This window comes from Perca flavescens, chromosome 16 (assembly GCF_004354835.1).
Source record: "Perca flavescens isolate YP-PL-M2 chromosome 16, PFLA_1.0, whole genome shotgun sequence".
Taxonomy (NCBI): Eukaryota; Metazoa; Chordata; class Actinopteri; order Perciformes; family Percidae; genus Perca; species Perca flavescens.
Window position 1 is genome coordinate 26,030,439 of NC_041346.1, and position 24,714 is coordinate 26,055,152.

The 24,714-nt window shown below is 39.4% G+C and overlaps 3 protein-coding genes across 11 annotated transcripts in view; all 3 read right to left on the reverse strand.

Annotated features, from left to right (window-relative positions):
• Nucleotides 1-2,262, reverse strand: part of tnca (tenascin Ca) — a 65,590-nt gene extending 63,328 nt beyond the window's left edge. For 6 of the 7 annotated variants that reach the window (XM_028602410.1, XM_028602409.1, XM_028602407.1 and 3 more), the window contains exon 1: nucleotides 639-2,262. The gene's annotated coding sequence lies outside the window, so the exon portion shown is untranslated. Of the gene's footprint in view, nucleotides 1-623 lie in introns of all 7 variants that reach the window. The other variant, XM_028602405.1, reaches the window with a different exon arrangement.
• Nucleotides 2,263-3,666: 1,404 nt separating this feature from the next.
• LOC114571300 (TNF receptor-associated factor 2) lies at nucleotides 3,667-14,993 on the reverse strand. Of its 2 annotated transcripts, XM_028602186.1 has the most exons (11): nucleotides 14,785-14,993; nucleotides 14,044-14,253; nucleotides 12,682-12,760; nucleotides 11,304-11,402; nucleotides 10,997-11,158; nucleotides 10,810-10,884; nucleotides 10,200-10,274; nucleotides 8,919-9,497; nucleotides 7,851-8,028; nucleotides 7,231-7,379; nucleotides 3,667-6,845 (listed from the first exon to the last, which is right to left on the reverse strand). In XM_028602186.1, the coding sequence occupies exons 2-11, from the start codon at nucleotides 14,229-14,231 to the stop codon at nucleotides 6,627-6,629; spliced, it is 1,803 nt and encodes a 600-aa protein (XP_028457987.1). In that variant the 5' UTR covers nucleotides 14,232-14,253; nucleotides 14,785-14,993; the 3' UTR covers nucleotides 3,667-6,626. The 2 variants fall into 2 exon arrangements, with proteins under 2 accessions (XP_028457987.1, XP_028457988.1); XM_028602187.1 differs by lacking the exon at nucleotides 10,200-10,274.
• Nucleotides 14,994-16,537: 1,544 nt separating this feature from the next.
• On the reverse strand, nucleotides 16,538-24,630 carry LOC114570990 (GRAM domain-containing protein 2B). 2 transcript variants are annotated; one of them, XM_028601712.1, is made up of 14 exons: nucleotides 24,301-24,628; nucleotides 23,804-23,929; nucleotides 22,733-22,820; nucleotides 22,557-22,626; nucleotides 22,382-22,485; nucleotides 22,204-22,299; nucleotides 22,039-22,110; nucleotides 21,261-21,341; nucleotides 20,996-21,107; nucleotides 20,090-20,206; nucleotides 18,541-18,613; nucleotides 18,302-18,406; nucleotides 18,072-18,156; nucleotides 16,538-17,436 (listed from the first exon to the last, which is right to left on the reverse strand). In XM_028601712.1, the coding sequence occupies exons 1-14, from the start codon at nucleotides 24,393-24,395 to the stop codon at nucleotides 17,398-17,400; spliced, it is 1,263 nt and encodes a 420-aa protein (XP_028457513.1). In that variant the 5' UTR covers nucleotides 24,396-24,628; the 3' UTR covers nucleotides 16,538-17,397. The 2 variants fall into 2 exon arrangements, with proteins under 2 accessions (XP_028457513.1, XP_028457514.1); XM_028601713.1 differs by lacking the exon at nucleotides 20,090-20,206 and having other exon boundaries at nucleotides 24,301-24,630.
• Nucleotides 24,631-24,714: the final 84 nt, after the last annotated feature.

A 24,714-nucleotide genomic window follows, 5' to 3' on the forward strand; every position in this document is an offset into this window, starting at 1 on the left:
GTGAGTGTGTGCGCAAAGAAAGAGACAGAGAGACAGAGGGGGCGGAAGAAAAGGTGGAAGGCAATGCAAATAAAGAGAGAGTTTTTGGTGTTTTCGTCTAAAAAATTGCATGCTGATATCGTCACAGTCAGCGTTTAATGACGGCGGTGGTGTCTTGTTTAGTCATTATTATCGTTAACGAATTTAACACTTCCGCAGAGGTGTTCATCCAAACAGGTTTAGTGGCTTGACGGTTAACGTTGAAGTATGGGTTTAGTTGCTGGGGTGTTTTGCCGACGGTAATGTTGTTAGTTAGCAGCACACTTAATTAACCGGACCCAGGGTGAGTCTGATGAAAACTAACCCTAAACGCAGTCAAAGCTAGTGTGGTTTAATAAGGGGAAAAAAAGTAATAGATACATTTTGAGGCTGCCAAACTGGGGCATTATCGGCCCAGAGGCCCAGAGGATAATCAAACCTGGTAAACTTGTTTACACAAGGCACACTATTAACCCAATTAAGTTACTCTCAAATTTAAAAAAAAAGTTTTAAATTATGTCTTCTGAGGTAATTATTTTTAAAAGACATAAACTTGAGTCTCCATCACGTCCAAACATTTATGTGTGGATTACTGGAGGACATACAGTTCTGTCTGTTACCATTTCCGTAATCTGACATGACAGAGAGACGCAGAAGGACAAGTGGAATTCTTCAGTCAGAAGTTCATTAATTTCCCATCTGCGTTCCTGTCAGCAAATCAGCCCCTGAGAAGCACAGAAGGACAACTTATATCACAGATTCTCATGAGTACTGAAGAGGAATTTCCTCTCTGTGTTTTAACCATTTGTGCATCAATGCAGGTGTTAACTATACCATAGCCAAAAATATATGTTTGGTCCAGATAGTCCAAAAAGTATATTGTTTCCTATCTACAAATGAGCTAAGCAGTATCTGACAATAACAGACAAGACTGACCGAGCCAAACAAGTCAACATCCTCCAACATTGGAACATCTCTGTGGAGATTAATTTAGTAGCAGAGGAGCTGAAACAGATGGACGTGTGCAGGAGTGTGTCATCTATTCCACTCAGCAGTAGTCCATATTTGAGTTTTGGAAAGAGGACGCAAATGTTTATCCAATGCCTGCTTCACCATGAAAGCCTACACAGTTTAATTTCAGCACAAGTGCTCCAAATTAAACAACTAAATACTTTGCTCGTTATTCCACATCCTCCAAACATTGGATTTGAGAGGTTGTAATCACAGAGTTATGGCTGTACTGGAAATGGACTCAATAAATGTTGCATTACAAGTTGGCAGTTGTCATTGTATTTATGTAAATATCAATCTACACATTTGTTAATATTTTTCTGTGACTTCAAATTCAGCTCACGTTTGTGAATATTTTGTAAAAAATGTAACATAAAAGTTCAGATTTTTGTTCTACAATTTTTCACATGGTATTCTACAGTACAAGTGCTCACATCAAGTACTTGTGAATATGTTACATTACATTTGGTAAAAACGCTGAACAAAGCTTCCCTCATATGTTATAATTGATATTATAAATTGTAACATTGTTTTCATTCCTTAAGAATGATGCGTGAACCAACCTTGAACCAATCCTCCTTTCTCTCTTTTTTTGTCTTCCTACTCTAATATCATCTAAGTGAATGGAGCGACTGTTAGAATATGTATGAAACCTTGTGTGTCTCATGAAACTAAGAACATTGTGAACTGGACTCTGCTTCGTGTCACTTTTTTCTCCTAGCTCGCCACTTCTTACAGAATCAACTGAACATATATGCCTACAGTCTATGATTTTACACTACATCGACCTTCATAAAGCTAGCATAATACAGCCTGTAATGCTTTGCTTGCATACACAACAAAACAGCGACAAATCCACGTTAGCAGTACAAGCAGAAAATACTTATCTTAGTGAAGTAAAGCCGTGGTCTTCGTCTCATGAATAGTCGATTCGAGATACAACAGGTGCAGCAAAACTCACGTTTCCGCTGCTAGCGTGGAGCTAGCGTTACCAGCTAGCTAGGCTAAATGCTAATGGTCGACCAACAGACAGAGAGAACACCGAGACTGCGGCGTAACACTGTTATTCCCTCTTCAAACCTGTCATTTAGGGATGTTCAACTGTTGGCAGCTAGTTAAGCTTTCTTATTTAATAATATAGTAAAAGTAGCGGCAATTCCACACTCCTCAGACGAGTATAACGGACAGCAACAGGTGAGACAATGGATGTAGCTACTAAGAGAACGGGTGAGAGTCGAGGCATAAACCCTTTTATATATGTCAATGCATAAACCGCGCCATTGAAAATGGTGCGTTCGATTTGAGTGGCGGCTTGTCTCGCATTGTTTAACTTGTTTTCCCACACTGGTGATTTTGTTGTTTCTAGTATAAGCCGCAGTGTTGTAACTTGCTCATTTTTGTCTGATTTGATTAGAAAGGATACGTTGATTTTATCAAATGTTATAAATGATAATGATGAATTAAATATAAATAAAGAGCTTTTGGCTGCACAGGGTTGCAAAATAGAGAAACGTTTATTTCTTTCTTTCATTGTCAGAAGAAAGAGGTCATGAGAAAAAAAAATACTCTGAATCATTGTCTCCATCTTCTCATCTGACCACATCCTGGAAAGGTAACCACTATTTTGTCAGCTCTCTTCCTTTACACTCCTCTGCACTCTGTCTGTGACTCACCAAGATTCACATCCAATAACATAAAAGAGGGACAGAATTGTCTTTTAATTAAAAAGTTGTGTTCATGTATTATACAACACGTCCTGTGAGCAGATCTGTCTTCGTGCATTTAAGAAGTTAAAGGAAACAAACTCTTTATTTTTAAATGAGCATCGGTGTACAATGCACAGCGTTGTTTTGAGGGTCAAACCGCACTTTATTCTTTTTATGAAGAAGTTCACTTCCGGTAATTGAAGGTCTTTAATTTATTTGTCTGAAAATGCAAATTACTCTAAATTACACTGCCCATAAATGTCACAATGATCCTTGTTTCTTATTTTTAGTACACTGTGTAACTACATTCAGAGCAAGGCCATTCATTACGGGGATCCAAAGCACCCTCTAGTGAGTAAAAGTGGGAAGAAGTAACTTTACTTAAGTACTGTACAATTTGGAGTTACTTGTACTTTACTCAGGTTTATTCAAAGCTAGATTCAGCCAATATTTCACAAAAACAGCAAAGAGAAAAGAAAAGCCATTCTTTCCAGCCCTCATTGATCATCTCTAATGAACACTGTGACCCTTTGGAGAGACCTGTATATAACCTGTATATAAAGTAGTTAAAACAAGCTTCACCTCAAGCAGCTACAACATTAAAGTACTGCTTACACACTGATACATCAGTATTAATAATGTGATAATGTCAGATGTAATAATATATCTGTCACAGGGGCCATTTTTGTGTACGATGAGTACTTTTCCTGTTGATACTTTATATATTTATATTTAGCTAAGAATACTTTTGTTTTTTCATTTTGGTGAAAGAATTTTGAATGCAGGACTTTAGTTTTTAGATCATTGTACTAGTACTTTTACTTAAAGCTTTCCACTTACAGTATAAAAAAAAAAAAAAAAAAAAAAAAGAGTATGAAGTAATTAACCTAAGCTGAAACCAGCAAACCTTTATTACATACTGCATGTCCTTTTTAGCATAAAACATCAATATTATCAACATTAGACAGTATAGATATGTATATATATACAGTATAGATATGGCTCTGATTTAAAGGTACATACATCACTCAATGAAATACCCTGTTTGGACAAACAACCAATACAAAGTGCACGAATAAAGTTGGTTCAAGTCAACTGCATCACATTTACAGAACTGCTGTTTTGTTTTTGAATAAAAGTATTAAAGCTTACATTCAAAAAACCTTGGGGTGGTTTATATTAATGGGACAGTATTCATTATCTCCTGGTGCTTACAGAAGTAGTGACCCATGCATCATATATCATAAAATGGCACACACACGCAGCACAAACTGAATTATAAACATATTTGGCACCATATTTTAGCATAGAACATAAAATATAACTTGCAAAAAACAACATTGTTAGTATACAGAGGTAATATTTGATTTTGGCACATTACAAGAACACTTAAAAAAGTTCATGTCCATCCTACTTAATACATGCTCAGTCTTCATTGAAGTTTTTTTGTAAAGTTAAGAATAGAAACCCACTAATAGCATGACTCCCTCAACATTAAAATGGTCTTTCAGCTTCATGATTAGCTCCGGACTACAAATTCCTAGTGATATCAACTATGCTTAATGACAAGGAAAGCACTTTTTTTTTCCTTGAAAAGTTAAAAATTGGATGCACTTCTTCAGCGCCATCATGATTGATGTAAACAAATAAGTCGAGTATGACCTCTGTAAACCTTTAAAGCCAACGTGTCCTCAAAATCTAACAGACATAATCATATATTGCACTCTAGAAGGAATCACAAGTCCTTACTGCACAAAGGGGGTCGTCCTGGCCTGTTCAAACCATCTTGACAAAGGAAAAGTTGGTATATAGATATAGAATTAATAAGGTATTCAGTAATACTATGTTTATTATAACATATTGTGTATATTAACATTGATATAGATTATCTCAACATTATGATATGAAAGATACATATTTATAAATTGCTATTAATATAGGCAGCTGCTTCTGTTGAACAGACGCACTGCCAGATATAACATAATAACTATTCTATGATTATTTTGATCCAAACAAATACAAATAAATGCGTTCACACTTGGCTCACAGAGTTGACCAATGTGAAGCTCCATATCCAATTGAAGCCTCCCATGCACAGAGAGGTTTCAATACAGGTCGAGACTGGTTTTCAAACAGGCCAGCGTGAACCTTAAAAACCTCAGCATGCATGCTAAGTAAGTAGAACAGCAATCTCTGGTGGACATGAAGAAAAATTACATGTTTAAACAGATATGTTGATTTTTGTTGTGCCTTATTGGAAATCAGTGAGAGCACATTTCAAACACTGAAGAGTTATCTGGGGCTGCACTGAACATGTCAATAATGGCCCGTGACCTACAACAAAGTATTACAGTCTCTGCTTTCATTTCTTATTTCAGCCTCCATACACATTTACCTCATGTATATTTGCACCAACATATATATATATATATATATTAGATTCACATCAGTATTCTATCTTAAGAGCAGCAGAAACACATACATTGTATGGACAGAAAACAAGGAACAAACAATTCCTTCATTTTGTGGAATCTGTGTTGACCTCAGTCTGTGGTGGGGGCACAGTACTATGTGTTGAGATGTGAGCTAGTGAGCATATCCTGAGGGGAAAACTCCCGCTATGTATGTTTGTCAGAGTTTTATGCCTCAGGCTTGACTGGCAAGCTGCCCTGACTCCTTGGTAACTCCACTGTATCTTCCACAGATGTACCAAACCACCAATCAGAACCACCAACCCCTAATAGGAACAAATACGCAACACTAACTTTACATGTAAATAGCCTGGTTCCAAAGACATGCAGGCAATTTCCACCATCACGGATGGCTAATTCACTAACAAGTTTAACTACAAACGAGGAACCTTTCATAAAGCTCAGTCGAAATAAGGAGCCATTTTATACTTAAAAGGCCAGCGGCATGCACTTTGCGCAAAAAAAAGGCAAAGTAATGCCTGTAATCTTATTCATAACATAACTCCACGTTTGTCTATGCAAATTCACTCGACACTGGAATTGAGAAGCTCACAATATCCACAATCTGCAAGAAAAAAGCAAAAACTGCATCAAGCCATGCTCTAACTCTATTATAAGTCATCAGAATGATCACATCAATCTATCTATCTATAATCTACAACCCCGTTCTAACACAGTCTGCATGTTCTGTAACATCCCTTCAAACGTAGGAGATAAAAAAAGAGATGCAATTCACCCTTTTTCACTCCATCACAACTTTGACATCTCTGCTTCTACTCAGCACTGCACTGACCACGCTGCACTGGCGCTCGCCTCTGTGTCCTTTAACTGAAAACTTATGTGCACAACTCAAGTGACATTTGATCCACCATGGGAGCGGTGTTGTGACGCTGTATCTATAATCTACAACCCCGTTCCAACACGGTCTGCATGTTCTGTAAAATCCCTTCAAACGTAGGAGATAAAAAAAAGATGCCATTCACTCTTTTTCACTCCATCACATCTGTTCACTTTGACATCTCTGCTTCTACTCAGCACTGCACTGACCACAACGCACTGGCGCTCGCCTCTGTGTCCTTTAACTGAAAACTTATGTGCACAACACAAGTGACATTTGATCCACCATGGGAGCCGTGCTGTAACGTCAAAAGAAAAAAGGCGTTTGTACCCAAAATGTAAAGCAGTGTCGGTGGTTTCTCGCATAGAGATCACCAGGATATGACAATGCCAACGCCGTCTGGACAGAGCAAACTGCAGCCACATGCAGCACACAGTTGCAAGCATGTTTGTCTCCCTAAAGCTGCAGGGGACAGTAAGTTACCTGAACAGAGCCCTAAAGGGACCACGATTGAGCCAAAATGAAGCCTTAATGGTCAAAGAGCTGCGTGGTTTGCCAAACCGTACCACCCTGTGGGGCCGTCTAGAGGCCGGTGAGGTCCACGATCGCCTTGATGAAGATTGTGTCGTCGCGGATGTACGAGTTCTTGGCGTCGAGCTTGGAGAGCGGGCAGAAGAGCGGACAGCCGCTGGCGATGTTCATCTCGCTCACCGGTCGCTGGAAGGAAGAGGAAGTGACATCAGGTCGAAATGCGTCAATGATGTGCTCCCTGTTGCTCTGGTCCAGCAGCATCAGAGTCACCTGGAAATAAGACAAATGTTAGAGATGTTTACATGCTTCGAACAGCGTTTGTCTACATCTGGGAGATGTTTACGATGGCCGACTCCAGACCAAATTTGTCTCTGCATGAAAAAACGACAGAAAAGAACCCTGTTCAACTTTTGCTGCAACGTAACGCATGGCGCTGCGCTGGCCAATCAAATACACGCAAGCAAATATTTTTAGTAGATTACTTTATAAGTTGTTTCTATGATTTACCTCGCGATCGGCAGAACAAAATAATAAAATAGTCCACGCACGTTTCAGCATCTATTTTTCTATGTTACCTTAGTAAATAAGGACTAACACAATTTAACTGTTAAGCAAAATCTTAGTAAATATTCTGCTTCGTCTCCAGTTCTTTTACCTTCTGGTTGAAAGGCCATTTGAGCAGAGCGTCACTCAGTCCCCTCATCACCACAAAGAACAAGGACAAGTGGCTGCCACGCCCTGTCCCATCTCCATTCAGATAGATCCGCAGACACATCTTATAGCCGTACTTACTGGTATAGAAGGCTGAAAGGAAGAAAGTGAGGAGAAATTTAGCTTTAGTCATCTGCAGATAATGAGGCTTCTGTAAAATAGAGGTTTAAACGGATTAACTGGTTAATAGTAACCAGGACCTGACTCACAAACAAAGTAGGGCAGGTAGGGTCTCGTTGTATGGCCTCAGGTCTCAAGTTTATGTAAAATACCTGAGTGGATCTGCACATACTTGCTATTAGCTGGTGAGTCATAAACATTGCAAGATAAAAATGTCTATTTTGGGGTGGTAACTGAAGGGAAAATCACATTTTTGAACTCAACTACTCATTCATAGATGGATTATCATGTTGCTGTCCAGGTCGACCAGGTCTGATTGTCCTTGGGTCTCTTTTAGATCCAATATCTTTTTTTTTCTTTTTTTTTAAGTAAGATTTCTACTGTTATGTTTTGGATTGGGTCCATAATTTTGGACCTCTAATCTGTAGTAATGGGCAATGTTACCTGGTGAAAACATGGCAGGGGCTCGACCTGCGATGGCATCCTGTCTCTTTTTGGCGAAATCAGAGATCCTCCAGACAAAGACGCCATCAAAGGTTGTAGCAGACATTTCCCTCAGCCGGCCCTCCATCTCAGCCACTGTTAGGTCCTTCAGCCCCACTGTCCTCTCCAGCTGTCGCACCTGGAAAACCAGCACACGCTGTGCTTTAATCTGAGATCACAAATTCTTCATTAAATCCAGTTACTTCTATTTGGGGGACAATCATGCTCTAAGTTTTGAAACTACAGTTCCCATAATGCTTTGGTGGATGTGGCTGTAAACAGGAAGTAAAACGTCACTATGAATTTTGTGAATAACGCTGTGAGCTACAACTTGAGCCCCATGTTTTTAGCCCATTTTCTAAAGACATTTTAGCAAATTGACACCATTAAAAGTATGCCGAATTAGTTATAAGCAGTTCCTGTTTGCAGTCTACCCATGGATGTACACACAACTATCACTGTATTACTTTGATACTGAAGAAAACTTAAAAACGTGTTGATTCTCAGGTAAGTTCTGAAGTTATAAAGTCCGTCTTTTGTCGATGTTTTCTAAGCTGATTTATTTGTGACGGACATCAGAGATAATGATATCCCCGAAAAGTGTATGTCACACTGATATATAAAAATATGTGAATCCTGTCTGTGTGTTTAGATTTAACTGAGTTATGACTTTTTTATATTACTATGTCTACATATCCTTGCACTATTGGACTTATTTGCACTACCACCATGACACACACACTCTCATAGAGCACCTTACCTGCCCTGTCACTGCAAGCGTCTCATGCTTCTACATCCCTTGGTACATTCATGTGGATTTTATATTTAGTATCTTTTCTTGTATTGTCCATATTATTTTTTTTTTGTTATTTTATCATCCTGTTTATGATGTATGTGTATGATGTGTGTGATGTCTTTAAACTACTGGAACCTTGAATTTCCCCTTGGGGATCAATAAAGTATCCATCCATCCATCCATCTAGAAGTTGGAGTGTGACTCAACCTGCAGCAAATGGACGCAGTTCCTACCTTGTTACTCAGAGCCTCGATCTTGTCCTGGTCCAGCTTGTGCTGACGGTTGCTGGCCTCCATGGTGGTGGCAAACCTCTCCACCTCTCTGTTCAGGACACACACCACATTTTCAAACGTGCCGGATTTAACTTCGAGCTCCGTACACCTGCGACCCAGCTCCACCACCTTGGTCTTCTCGCTGTGGAGCTGGAGCTCTAGCGCCGCACCCACCGAGCTGGGCAGAGGCGTGAAGGAGGTAGACACAGACAGAGTGGGAGCCAGAGTGGGTGGTGGAGGGAGAGGAGCTGAAGCCGGTGGACCAGGGGGACCGGAGCTGGAGGATGAGGAGGAGGCGGCGGCGGCGGCGGCGGCTCCCTGCACGGGAGGCCCAGAGGAGGTGGTGCTGAGCTGGGAGACTCTGGCCTCGAGCTCCCTGAGAGACTGTTGGAGTTCCACCAGTTTGTGTCCGGCTATTTCCAGTCCCTGGGGCTGCAGGCCCTCCATGCTCACTTTCATGCCCATAATGTAGTGCAGCAACAGATTGAGGTGCTCGTAGGCATAGGCACGCTCATGGTCATGAATCTTTTCCTTTTCCACCTAAAAAAAAGGGACAGGAGGGAAATGAAATAGAAACAATAAATACATCATACTGTAATGAGTATGTATACTGTATATGAAAGTTATTAGGGTGAAGAGGGGGGTCAAAAAAGCGAGACTTTAAAAGGTTCTTTGGATCCTACTCTTGACTTAAAAAAAATGCATTACACTCTATTTTTGAATAAAGAGCTGCTAAGTAGACGATTATAACAGCCACAGAATGAGTGAAACAAACACATGCGGCAGCTCTGTGGCTTCAAATGGACCTTAGCCCCGCGGTGCCGCCCCCCCCTCACCCACCCACCCACCCACCCACACACACCCTAAAAATAATCTATTTGAATTAGATCAGATGATGCTATAGCCTGCGGTGTGAGATCAGATGCTTAACTGTCCAACTGTCAAATCAATTATATGATCACATGGGTGAGTGTTTTAGAGACGTTTCTTCCAAACATCAAAATGAAAGCCATCGTTGTGATGTATATATTTGATTTTTGACAATAAATCTCAGAGGGAAAAATGTATCTGGGGTGAGAAAAAAAGTAAAAGACCCTCGCATGCTCTTCCAAAAGACAATTCAGACAACCCTCCCTCTTCTCTGACCTCCTCTCCTACCACTCTAATAATGTTTGTACAGTCCCTAATTTGAACGTGTGAATATATAAAAGTTATTATCAAGAAGACAATCAGGCTACTTACAGACATATCACATCCCACGACATGAAATCGACACGGAGTTCTGAATTTGCTGCAGAACTTAATGTGGTCCACATACTAAAAATAAAAACAATTAAAAGCCAATGAGTATTGTTAGCAACTTAGCATAGGAGCGCAGACGGCTGATTAACAACACGTTTAGCTGTTTAGAAAGATATTTAAAGACTCTTTTAACCATCTGGATGAAAGAATATTCCAGAAATACTCAATAAAAATGATTTTCAACCACCTTTTTCAAGTCTTTTTTTCTAATCCAAACAAAGAGGGTAGCCTAAAGTGAAGTGATACTGAGGTTACTTTGTTATTTTAAAATTTTCATACAAAAATACCACCTTTATAGCAAGGACATATGTCATTTTCAGCAACCTGAATAGGAAATAGAATCACATTTTTCTATCTTGACAGGATATGTTTTCTCTCAAATGGTTAGGAAAGTCTTTGAGGAGTCTGAAAATACCTTCAAAGTACATGCTTTTCAGGTGAAACAAATCAGCTCTGTGACTTGAATGTAATCATAATACACGAGAGGCACAAACTGGACATCATGCAACAAAATGTCTTCATCTTGTCTGCATGTTGTTTACGGCTTCACCTTTTCTCTGGGTATTTTCTTCTTGGCACAGCCTTCACAGATCATCGGGTACTTGGGACAGATCTCATCATGTGCCTAAAAAAACAAGAGTGTTTCTTTTAGAGACACCCAAAAGAGCTGCTGTGATGTGATGTGCTGCACCAGCTCAGACACGCCGGGCATCTTAGCTAAGTAAATCATTTCTTACCTTGATGTTTTTGAAGTGAAATGGCTCCTTGCAGTACTTGCAGTTGAGTGTTCTCTCCGGGCACTCTCGCTCATTATGGCGCTCCTGTTCATTGAAGCGGATTCGTTCTTTACAGGAGGGGCAGGGGATGATCATGAACTCACACTTCCCTTCGTGGTTTAACTGTAAAAAAAAAAAAAAAAAAAAAAGATCTTTAAGTTGCTAACAGTCTGTAGTGCCTTCACTGTCTATTTATATCCATATCAAGGCAGGCAAAGCTAGCAACATGTAAAACATTAGTTCATAAAGGAATCCTGAAAGTACTCACCTCATACTCTTTAATACTGCCTTTCCAAGTGCAATTTTCATTGATACAAATAGCTGAAAGGTTTTCAACTTCCCTTCGAACTGCATTGTCAGGAAAAGCCTGAAAAAAAAAATAAGGCTTTTCTGTCACACTGCAAATGTTCTGCACCTGCCCTGTTCCATTTTATAGATCATTTACATGCAGGAAAGCTGTATATTCAAAACTTCCTTCAGTGCCACCATCTGTAAGTTGACATGTGTTTTTAGGAGTGCACTTGGAAGAGCATTTTCCCTGCATGTCTGCTCACAAATAAAGCATGAGGCACCTTTTTTTGTACAAAACTATGGCAACAGATCAGTAAGCCGTAAATGTCGGTTTGGAGCGGGACAGGCAAGTTCATGTCAAGCAGTGGAAGACAATTCTTCAGTTCTCCAGTTTGCAAAAGAATATAGAGGGGAAAAAAGGGTAAGGGAAATAGACATAGAGAGACCAAATAAAAATAAATTGAATTGTAACATGTAGGATTATGAATGCAGGACTTGACTTTTAGTGGAGTATTTTTTCACATTGTGCATTGGTACTTTTACTTTCTCTGGGACTATGCTTGACTAAAAGAAATGGCTAATCTTTTCTACAGCATGTCGTTTATACTGGGTAGAGACATCAAAATGAAACTGAAAGTGAGTAAAACCGGTCAAAACGAAACTGATCAAGTCTTTCAAATTTAAAACAGCTGTATTTTGTCCTTGAAGACATTTGTAACTAGTGGTTAGTGTACTAAGTACTAAGTATATTGTAAATATTTCAATGCATCTTGTCTGACTTTTTTATTCCTTGTTTTACTGTAAAGCACTTTGTGATCTTGTTTCAAAGTTTTTAAAGTTTATTTAAAGTGATTAGTATTATTTACATGTATATTTTTTAATGATGAGGATTTCTGAACTGTCGGTAGGACAAAATAATACATTTGAATACTTTTTAGACAAAACTATTCATCGATTACTGAAGAAAACAAGCCCTATTTCTGAGTGCGTCGGTTACTGTAGCTGCTATGGTGCAAATTATGTCATGAGTCAAATCAAAATGTTCGCCAACATTTAATTCAACAGAAATTCCAATTAAAGAAAAAAGTTTTGTTCTTAACTGGATAAAAACGTATTAAGTGGCCCGGTTGGCTCAGTGGGTTGAGCAGGCACACATGTACTGAGAAGTTTAGGCCTCGAACACAGAGATCCAGGATTCGAATCCGACCTGTGACGATGTCCTGCATGTCTTCCCTATCGCTCTCCCCTTTCTCACCTAGCTTTCCTGTCAAAAATGTTAAAAAAAAAAAAGGTGGAAAAGCCCCAAAAATAATCTAAAAAAAGAAAGATTATAAAAAAAATGTATTAATACTCACACATCCTTGTTTCAAAATCGACGTAGGATCCTCAAAGATCTCCTCTTTAATGCAGGCGCTGCATTTCTGGGGTCCATTACTGCAAAAAAAACATTTCTACTCTGTTTTACTGTAATTCCAACATATGCAAGTACATTTACTCAAGTACTGTAATTTAATACAATTTTGAAGTACATGTACTTTACTTCAGTAATTCCATTTTATGCTACTTTATACTTCTACTTCACTACAATTCAGAAGCAAATATTGTACATTTTACTGCACTACAATTATTTGATAGCTTTAGTTACCTCTTAGATTCAGATTATTAATAACAAATACATGATAATATATTATTATAGACTGAGATACCAAGACGTTTATAAATCAGATAAACATGTATCAGCTGCAACGGTGATTCTTATACATGAATGCATTAATAATTATTAGGGCTGGATAAAATAATCGATTTCCCATTTAAAAATCGATCTTTGTTTGCGTGATCTGATATCAAATAATAAAATACCGAAATCAATCTTTTAATATACGCTTTTTCAATGTTCAGTAAGTACATTAAATAGACTTTTTCGAGGGGAATTCTTAACGTAAACATTAACCTGGTGCATTATAAAAATATAATTGAGGGTTGCTTCTTGATTGTACAATTTACAGCATAAGTTCTCTCTCTGAGAATGTCTTTTATATCCAAGCAAAATTGGTATTGTTAACTGATATTTCCCTAATCTAATTGATATCGAATCGAAAATGTAATCAAATCGAGACCTTGTGAATTGAGATTCGGGGAATCATTGGCAATACCCAGCCCTAATAATTATAATCCAGCAATATAGTATATACTGTATTATTCTGAAATGGGCCATTCTGCATAATGAGTACTTTTACTTTTGGTGCTTTTAGTATATTTTGATGCAGGACTTTTACTTGTACCAGAGTATTTCTACAATGTGGTGTTGCTACTTTTCTTAAGTAAAATATCTGAGTGCTTTTTCCACCACTGCAGACACCCCCAAAAATACAATAATAAAATATATATATATATATCAATCTGAAATGGGTCAGTCTGCATAATGAGTACTTAAACTTGTTACTTTCAGTGAATTTTGATGTTAACATTTCCGGTCGAGGCAGATGGCCGGCCACCGTTTTCCTTCTGTTAAAAGGATGTTTTTCCTCGCCACTGTAGCGCCAAATGCTTGCTTATTGGGGAGTTTCTGTAAATTCTAGAGTGTATAGAGACCTACTCTATCTGTAAAGTGTCCCGAGATAACGTTTGTTATGATTTGACACGCTAAATAAAATAAAATTGAATGTTCTTCCTAAAATACACCGTGTGCACACACTCTGGGTGATGCCGTCCCTCACCTCACGGTCCTGTTGAAGCAGTAGGAACAGAAGCGATGTCCACACTGGGCTTGAAACGGTCGTCGGAGTATGTTGTGGCAGCAGTTGCACAGGTGCTTGTCCTCCAGCTTGTTGCCCAGGATCTTCTTGGGGAAGCCGGGCTTATTGCTCTCCATGGACGAGGGAGGGGACGGCTCCTGTGTGGCCATGGTGTCTGTTCACACGTCACACCTAGAGGGGGGGGGAGAGAAGATGTGGAAAAGACTACAACGATGCAACAGTTGCAGGCAGGAGTGATGGTGAATGCTGCCCGCTTAGCTGACACTGACAGCCTTTAAAACGTGAGTGTGGAGTCTCCTCCAGCTCTAATAACCAGCAGCAGTAATGGTTCCTCATCACAGGCCAGCTGAAAGGCCCACACCCTTTGTTTACATTTCGAGTCTGCATTCAGGGCTCCTTCTTGTGGCTCACTTGGCACAAAACGATGCTGCCGCCTCTCTTTCTACTCAAACAACACACGCTCTGCTCATCCTACCCGGTAACGACGCTGACAAATCGCACATCCATTGTCTCTCCTCTGCTTCCTTTCCCCCTTCCTTGCCGCTGTTGCTAAGCTATCAGCATCCTGTTAGTCAGGAGTGGTACCCAGCACGCCGCCACGCCCCTTTGATATCTCAAGCTCGCAGCCCGAAAAAGACCATTTACCTAGTGGAAAAAAGCTGTTTTGAAAATGCTGTTGCCGTCACTGGAGTTTGTACTTACCAGCGGCTTTTTCAGTCTAAACTGTCATCGCGTGCAGAGGCTGTGATATCACCCTTCCTGGTCGCAGGTAGTCGCTCGCGCAGTGTGCCGATATTATTTGTGGTTTCGCAGCCGACTGGAGGAGTTTTCTTCAACGTTAGCCACATAATTTAGATGTGGTGCCCCAAAAGCGACGGCTGTTATTGTCCAATATCGCCATTGCACTTTCAGACTGGGTGTTACGTCATGCAGTGGGCTGCACGCGGGTTGATAGGCAGACGAGCTGTGGAGGCGCGCGTGTCATTGGTTCAAAAACTCACGAGTGGGCGGGTTTGCTTTGTTGTGAAATAAAGATCCAGATTAACCGATTTTAATAAATGCACATTGCAAGCGTTGGTTTTCAATGTTCCTGCGTTTTGCATCTGTGTTTTAATGTTTGTTTTTCATCTTTTCTTTGCAGCTTTTTGTGTGAAATGTGCTGATTTCTACATGTATGTATATTTATATGCAAAGGCACCATTTATACATTGTTTACAGTGGTGGAATAAATATAAGCAACACCACAGTGTAGACGTGTTCTGTTAAGTAAAAGTACAAAAAGTATGAGCATCAAAATAAAGTACCAAAAGTAAAAGTACTGTATTATAAATGTATTATAGTTTATATTAACTACTTTATACATGCTGCTGGGCAGCTTTATCTATGACAAGACATCAGGATTTATTTTTCATTGATTGTATTTGGTATGATTATGAATCTGAAAGTACATAAAGCTGTCAAATAAATGTAGTGGAGTTGAAGCATTATGTAGCAGAACATGGAAATACTCAAGTAATGTGCAATGACCTGAAAATTAGGTACAATAAGGCATCTTTTATCAAGAGTTTGCAGTGGTGAAAGAAGTATTCAGAACTTTTACTTTAAGTAAGAAAGCAGTGATACCACAGTATAAAATGACTCTGAGAAATATTAAGAAAAGGCCATGCATTCAAAATGTTGATGAAGTTATAAGTACAAGATTAAAGTACAAGTATAAAGTGGCATGACATTAAAAATACTCAAGTAAAGTACAAGTACTTGAAATTTGTAATTAACAGTACTTGAGTAGTTTGTTAGGTTGCATTCTTATGTAGATGTTAGTGTCCATCCCATGTACTCTGAATTGAAATCAACACACAAACTGTATTACGCACACGCACACACCCACACACAGACACACACACACAACTATACCAGTCTGAAAACTGCATGAGTCAGAGCAGAGTGGGAGTGAAGAGGAAAGAGGAGCAGAGCCTGAACCACAGAGCGTGTTGTATGTTTGGAAGCTGAGAGCAGGTGCAGTACAGTTACTCAAGAGCTGTTGTGTTTGCACTTTACATGAGTCTTTCTATTTCATGCTACTTTGTATTTCTACTCCACTACATTTACAGTATTTGACAGCTGCAGTTTGCACATTAAATGCTCTGCAGTCTGCACGCCCACCAGAGATGGAGGAAGTATTCAGATTCTTTACCTAAGTTAAAGTACTAATGCCACACTGATAAAATACTTCATTACAAGTACGTATATAATGTTATTTAGGTAAAAGTACACCTTTCACTGGAGTATTGCTACTTTTACTAAAAGTAAACTGAATACTAGTTTGTCCCCCTTCTGCCAACAGGCATCAGTGCCTGTGATAAGGTTACGTCACAGTTTTCAGAGAGTTTGCATTGATTTGTGTTTGCCCCGTGTAATCACAAGCTCGCTGCTCCCGAAAAAAACCAACAACAGAAACTGTACGAGAGACATTTATTTCAGGCCTGTGATATATACAATTGTTAAAGGCACAGTCTGTGATCTAGATGTAAACAAACCACCATAGCACAAAGCACACGCTCATTCTTTTCTATTTCTACAGGTATTTAAATACACAAAAACTCGACAGCAACAAGAACCAAAGTTTCTGTGGACACATTTTAAAATTGTGATCAGTTGAGAAGCTCCTCAACAATACCAATGAAATAAACATGTAATTAAATGTTTAAACGTACAGATCGGGCCTTATTTACAATTAAAATACCTTTAAACTTTTCACTTAGCAAACCTCAACACACATAAGCCCCATTTATATCTTCAGATATATCACAGTGTAAGAAGAGGTTGTCTATAAATGTCATTAAAAGATATTGTACAAATATCCCTATGTGAGTGATTTATATTCATGACATAAATATAATTTATCTGCAATTTAATGCTAACAAAAAACATACGAACAGCACAAGTTGACCTTTTAAGAAATGTTTGACCTTTAAAAAAATCCCACTTTTATGAAATGCTCAGTAAATGCGCTCAGATAAATACTGCATATAAGTCTAAACTTTCTCTTTGCTAACACTAACAAACACTAACACTCTGCTTAAGTTGAAGCTCCAGCAAAACATGTAATAAAATAGTCCTGAGTGGAAAGAGGAAAGAAGCTATTATTGCACAATTTAAGTTCACACAGTTTTAAGAAAGCTTTCTGTATGAGCTGTCCGTGCTCTGGCAACAAATCTATTACCAAATCTGACCACTGCTGATCTTCAGTGATTGACCAACATTTCTGATAAAAAAAAAAGGGAAGTTTCTGTCCGGACAGACAAAAGTCTTCTTTTAAGTCTCTTCAAGTAGCTTCCGAAGGCTTCTTTGAATCTAGGATTTTAGAAACAAAAAAGATTTAACGTGTTAACTAGAGAGCTTCAGAGGAGTGGATTTGTTACCTTTGGTCCCACAACCAGGCTAGCTTTTTATACCCCGTTTCATGTCTTTATGCTAAGCTAACCGCCTCCTGGCTCCAGCCATTGTGGTATAGACATGAGAGTGGTATCAATCTTGTCAATAAGCAAATAAGCTTGCACTCTTCTTCACTGTAACACTGTGAAACATTTTTGGTGTATGCAGAATATATTCATAACATTTTAAAGGAATACGCCACCGTTTGTTGAAATAGTGCTTATCACGGTCTCCCCTGGCTGTAGATAGGTGGGCCAACGCATTTTTTGTCTCAGTGCAAGTAATTAGGTTGTTTTTTTGTCTTTTGTTGGCTCACTTTTATTAACAACATGCTAACCGGCAACATAGGATTCCATTCACTACGCTAAGCTAACTAGCGGCGGCGCTGCCGGTGTTGCACCGGACTAAAACAATGCATGCACAAAAAATGCGTTGGCCCACCTATCTACAGCTAGGGGAGACCGTGATAAGACCTATTTCAACAAACGGTGGCGTATCCCTTTAAACACACAAACTGAACACAAGATGTTTGACACTTTGCAACCTGGACAAACCTTTTCTAGCTTGAACAAATTGGAAGACAGTTCTCCATATATCGCAGAGTTGGATTCTTTCTGGGGCCTGTGGCTCACTGCGTTGCTGCAACAACATGTGCAGTAAAATAGTTAACCAAACAACATGTGATGCTGCACTACCAACAGAAATGAAACCGTATGAGTGCATTTGTTCATCGTCTGGTGACACTGACACCAATAACACATCAGTATGTGAATCCAGCTCTTACTCATTGCGGATGTGTTGCCCCACGGACACTAACGAGTTCAAACGATGCTCAAGAGCCACGATCTTGAAAGCCATGTAACAGGAGGACAAGACGAGAACAGTGACTCTGTGAAGAGAGACACACAAACACAGAGAGTGATCAAATATTCAAACACTGAACACACAGAACAATTAACTAACACGCCCAAACAATGGAAACAAATATTCCACACAATGACAGACACCTCCGTGCTTACTCACAGAAACAAATAGATGAGGAGAATGGCGTGTAGCGACATGGGCTGTGAGGCTTTGTCTTTGAGCTTTGTAGACCCTACAAGGAAAAACAATAATGTCGATTTGGAAACAAACAATGTTTTTGGAAGCAAATAAATGAGCTGCAACATTAAAGTGCTCATATTATGCTTATTTTCAGGTTCATAATTGTATTTAGAGGTTGTAACAGAATAGGTTTACATGGGTTAATTTAAAAAAAAAAACACCATATTTTTGTCGTACTGCTGCAGCTCCTCTTTTCAACCTGTGTGTTGAGCTCTCTGTTTTAGCTACAGAGTGAGACATCTCACTTCTGTTCCATCTTTGTTGGGAGTTGCACATGCACCTAGGTAAGGACTACTAGCCAGTCAGAAGCAGAAGAGTATGAGGGTGTGACCTGACAGTACCTAGGTAAGGACTACTAGCCAGTCAGAAGCAGAGTATGAGGGTGTGCCCTGACAGTACCTAGGTAAGGACTACTAGCCAGTCAGAAGCAGAGTATAAGGGCGTGCCCTGACAGTAGCTAGGTAAGGACTACTAGCCAGTCAGGAGCAGAGTATGAGGGTGTGACCTGACATTACCTAGGTAAGGACTACTAGCCAGTCAGAAGCAGAGTATGAGGGCGTGCCATGCTAGCAGCTAGGTGAGCATTATAACGTGTGTTACAAAGTGACCACATTTGTCTCTGAAGTAAAGGCTGGACTACAGTAGAGCTGTTTGGAGCAGTTTGTGAACAGTGTTTTCTGTTGGAGATGGTAAGTCCCTTTGGGGGGGGACTTTGGGCTTTTTCACTTTGTAAACCGATAACATGCACAAAATAAATATAAGACAATAAAGGAAAGGGAAAAAGCCAAAAAGCATAATATGAGCACTTTAAGGGAATATTTTCACATTTTGGAAATATGCGCTTTTGTGTTTGCATGCGTTAGATGAGAAGATCGATACTCCTCAAAGAGTATTTGCCAAACTATTCCTTTGATTATACATTAATTACTTAGTTTATAAATGGTATTTCAGCTCTGACAACACATGAAAGATTGTTTTAATGTTTATAAAAGTTTTGATTACTGAAAATCTGCTCACCTGGCTCCTCTGTAAACAGAAGACCGTTTTATGAAATGACACGGTGCATGCTAAATATTTGAAAATAGGTTGGACCGATGTCATGTGCTCTTCCTACATAATGTATATTCTATATTGAGTTGTCAGATGAGGAGTTGGCAGATGAAGTACACGTGACCAGATTATATCTAAGACAATCATGGTTTGGGTTCTGAGGAAACTATATTTGATTGGATTTTCTTCCTGGTCAGATAGATGTTCTTTTCTCTTCCTGACGTGGGTTTTGTGACAAGGTTTGTCTTTCTCTTATTAACGTACAGCCAAAAATAACTTTCCCTATCAATCCATCAGTGTTGTTGTGCATTATTTAATGCTTGTTTCAGTTCTTTTCGGATCATTTCCACGACACACTGAAACCCAAAAGTGCTAACAAAGTTTCTTTCGAACTCAAAGAGATCCAGTGTTGAAATACCGTTCTTCAGGGCAGCTCCGTGTTTTTGGCTTGGACTCTGGAGGTGAATGTCTGCATGGACTGAAACCTCTCTGCTCTTCACTGCACTTAGAAGTTTGTCCGGGAGGCCGCTGAAGTCTGCTCAGATAAACAGAAAAGAACGCGTGACTCTGGCTGCCTACCACTATTATTTATAGACCCACCAACAAGTGCTCTCTGTTTAAGATTTATAAAAAAAATGACAATACGTAATAAAAATGTGGTAACACTTTACTTGAAGGTATGTTGATACCTAGGTAGGTATGTGTTCATGAAAACATTTTTGGAGCAATAACTCCACCTCCTCGTCTGTCCAGACAAAATTGTCAGCTTTGCGCTAATAGGGAGAGGTAGAGAGGAGAGGGAGACAAGTAGAAGGGAGGTTCTACGCAGGCGCGCGGACACACTTTTGCGTCACCATATGCGCGCAGATCTCCCTCCCGTAACGCTCGTCTGAACGCGGAATAGAAAGTGAGAACGCAACGCCCCTTTTGCGTTTTCTCTTCAGATCGTTTCCGTCTAAACATAGCCTTACTGACTGAAGCGTTATGTCATAACTGTTTATGACTTGTTTATAATGTTTATGACACGTTCATGAGTGTCATGTCGCTCTTATGTAGATACCTTCAAAAATGTTAATAATTCAAAAGGATCATCACTGTTTTCATGTCAACTGTCTTCACTGTAACACAAAGCAAAGCCTCGAGGGATCAAATTTCACTCGGCTTTCGTCCAGCCAAAGTCTGTCTGAGCCACAGTGACACCCGACACCCTAAGTACGTTTGGAGATAAACACTACAAATGTGTGTACGGTAGTATTAAAGTTAGTGTATGCTAGCTGTGTAAAGAGTAGAAGTACACACAGAGGGCTGAGGATGGAGCACACACCAGTTATTTTGTCGTAATCTGGAGTTTGAGAGCCGGAGCTGCTGCTCTCCATCATCTCCTGGCGTCTTTGTTGCACAACCCCGTCGAGGGCGGAGAAGTCCGCAGAAAAGTGCTGCAGTGCACATACAGGAAGGATAAAACACAATGGGTGCCACATACAGAGAGGGTATTGTGAAGAACAATGGAAAATACGAAAAGATAAAACAATAAATACATCCTGTACAAAAACATCCCATAAAACTGGAAGAACAGACTGCTGACTGACCAGGGGGAGCGACGATGGGCATTTCACTCTGAAGCTGTTTTCACAGGAGGAAATAACGGGAATGCTACCAGTCTTATCCACCTGGAATCACATGGCAACACATTAGTATGTAGAAGAAAATACTTTTTTCTTTTTGAAAAGCAGCATTCTTAGTTTTTTTTGCCACTTTTTAGCAGCAGCATAACAAGCTATAAACACAACCCCGAAATAGGATCACCTTATGACATTCTTTCTTTCTTTCTTTATTTGTGCCTATAAAAGTTAAATAAAATTTGTACTGTTATTGTTTTTATTGAGCCGGAACAGGTACACAATCAATTTCACTGCACATTGCACTGTGTATGATTGTGTATTTGACCTATACATTTGAATTTGATTAAATTAAGATAAAAAGACATCTACAATAACATTATAAAATGCACATTTGGGATAACAAAAAACAAAAACCTGAGGGCTTGTAAAAAAATGTTTAAAAATTGAAATTAAAGACAGCTAATATAAATATTACACCTTATAAAGTTGTGTTAGCAAACAGTCGCCCATTAACCCCCCCAGCAGACCCGTAGCTGCATTAGCATTCATTTGGAGTCGTGTTTCTGGCCACGACCCAGTTGATTGCAATTCAGAGATGAGAAAGTTTAGATTTAGTTAGAATGAAGTCCTGTTGTTTTAGCATCTTGTTCACACCACACTAAAAATGTTTCAGAAAAATCATAATAGACAAAAAAAACTGAATTCTATTAGGATGAAGCCATGTTTAACAGAAGATGTTATTTACCTCCAGATGACCGCAGATGGACTTCAGAAGTTTAAAGGTGGTGTTTCGAGAGAGGAAGGACACAAACACATGCTGGAAAACATTTCCATTTAGAATCATGATAATATCAAAAAGGGTTTAAAAAAACAAACAAAAAAAAACAGATTGTGACAACAGTCTTCTTACCTGATCAGTTGTTGTTTCGATCACGAGGGCGTTTGGCACTAATAGTGCAGTTTTCGTTTTTTTGATGAACGTCACAGACAGCACTGGGATTGAAATCTGTACAAAACACCACCATGTTAGACAAGAAGACTCAGCCACAAAACATGAACTTGATGACAGTGACGGTATCCTACTGAACCTTGGTATCTCTGCCAAAGACTTTGGAGTGGAAACAGACCCAGTTATCAGAGACGAACATCTTGCCCTGATATAAAATGTCTCTCTGCAGGGCACAAGTGTAGCCTGTTGGCACAAACAGTACTTAGCAACATTTCTTTGCATCACTATATTTGAAAAGAGAATCTGAAACTTACTTTGCTTGAGGAGCTCATCTTTGCTGACCTCCTTGAATAACTTATGATACTGGGCATTTGTTTTTGATAACTGAAAGACAACCAAACAGATTAGGACATTTAAGAAACTGCAAAAAAAAAAAAAAAAAAAAAAACGTGTAAAATTTGTTTGGTGATTAGATAAGATGTGTCCGTACGTGGCTGGGCTGGGCTTTCTTCCTTTCAAATTTTGTTTCACAGTCACTTGGATTCAGCACAGGTGAAAGCTGCTCCACAGGTTTCAATCTGACAAATAAAAGGTCAGCGTTAATGTGAAGGTGACAACTAAGGAGGACAGGTGAGATCTATCAGCTATTCTAGGACAGCTACAGCGTTAGAACTCGGCAAACAGACATTGTGTTCTCACGCTCACAGAGTGAATTATCTGGCAAAAGTAAACGTCTTTCATTTGGCTTCGCATGGTGCCAGCCGTGGTTACATAACGGCTGCTTGCACAGCAACAGCACTTAGTAGTAACACTGTAGTTAGGTGTAATTACAGTACCGTTTTGACTACTTTAGTGAAATAAATCCAGTTAAAGCTACAATATGATTTCATTTTCAAAAAGAAATATTCTTATATTATTTGGATTTCTTCAGAATGGTGCTAAGTTATAATTTTAGCTTTTAATGTACCAGCAAAGATGATTATATATTAGCATTTTTGCCATAAAGGCCACATTTTTATGTGTAAATTGACCTGGTTGATACAAACCCATTGATGAGAAAGTTTGGATTTAATAAGAATTAAGGAATCTACATGAATTCCGGTTATAGCACGTCAAAGTATTTGGACTTCTTAGTTTTTTTTAGGACTACAACTAAACAATTATTCTCATTACAGATTGATTTTAAAAGCCTATACTCACTTTAATGGACTTTCTGTCCATGCTCTCAGTGAGACTGAGACCTGTTTAAATTAAATATTAAAAACATATAAACAACATCTACCAAGTATTTTCTTGTTAGAAAATATTAGAAGTGTCTTCTTTAAATTATATGTTTTTTTCTCTCCAACAGTCCAAAACTGTAAATTATTCGATTAAAGTGATAGAGAGCAGCAAATCCTGCACTATAAAAGGTGGAGAAGGAGAATTTTGTGTTGTTTATTTTTGTTGCTTGAAATATAGCTTAAAATATGACCAATTGTCTGATTCCTTCAGCTATAGTGGTTATTTTAGGTTTATTACACAAGCAGCCACTCAGAGGATAATGTAGAACCTTCTTCACCTGACGCTGGCTGGTTTCTTCCTGCTCTCCGAGGGGTCTGTCTCTGTGTCCAGACACAGCTGGAGGTCTGGAGGTGAGCCTCCGTGCCTCCTCGGTCTCCACTCAGCCCCATGGTCCACATCAGACCTGGACACATCACACATCACACACTGTTCTGTTTTCCTGCACATCAATCAACTGCACAAGAATGCCAAACGTGTCTTAACACAAGTACATGCACAATTATGCAGGGAATCCGCAAGTCATGCAAAGAAGCCAAAACAGACCATGAGCTGGAATTGTACAATAGTTATTTAAAGTTTTCTCTTCTAGATGCAAATTAACCCTATCTGCTCTTATCCCGAGCCACGTACGCGCCACATGGATCTGTTTAAAGTGAGCACAGCAGCCCTTTAATTAAAAAAAAAAAAAAAGTAGAATAGGAATGCAAATAATCATAATGCATTAGGCCTGGAAAGCCACTCGGGCCCTTCCTTTCCATCTTTATCCCGACTTACGTCGACCGATTCCCTCGGGAGTCTCTGTTGGAAAGTTTCTCCGGTGCGGATAACGGGGTCAGAGGTCTGTCCTCCTGCTCGGTCATCAGTACCATGTTTCTTTATATTTCATATCTGACGCGTCTCCTCTTCATCGGTTCCAACATATAACACAAAAGCTCCAGGAAGCCTGAGCACGGAAAGATTTTTTTTTTGTTGGAAGATCGGATCGTTGGAGCGAGAGAAGCCCGGCAGAGGAGGAGTCGTGAGAGGGGGAGGGAGCAGCCGGGAACAACATCAGGAAGGAGCCGAGTCCTGCCGGAGCGGTTTGAATTGTGTGAACAGCTTTGCATAGAAACATGATCCCTCTGTGAGAAGGAACAAGGTAAATAGGACTCTTTCACAAAGTTGAACTCAAAACCTTTACGTAAAAAG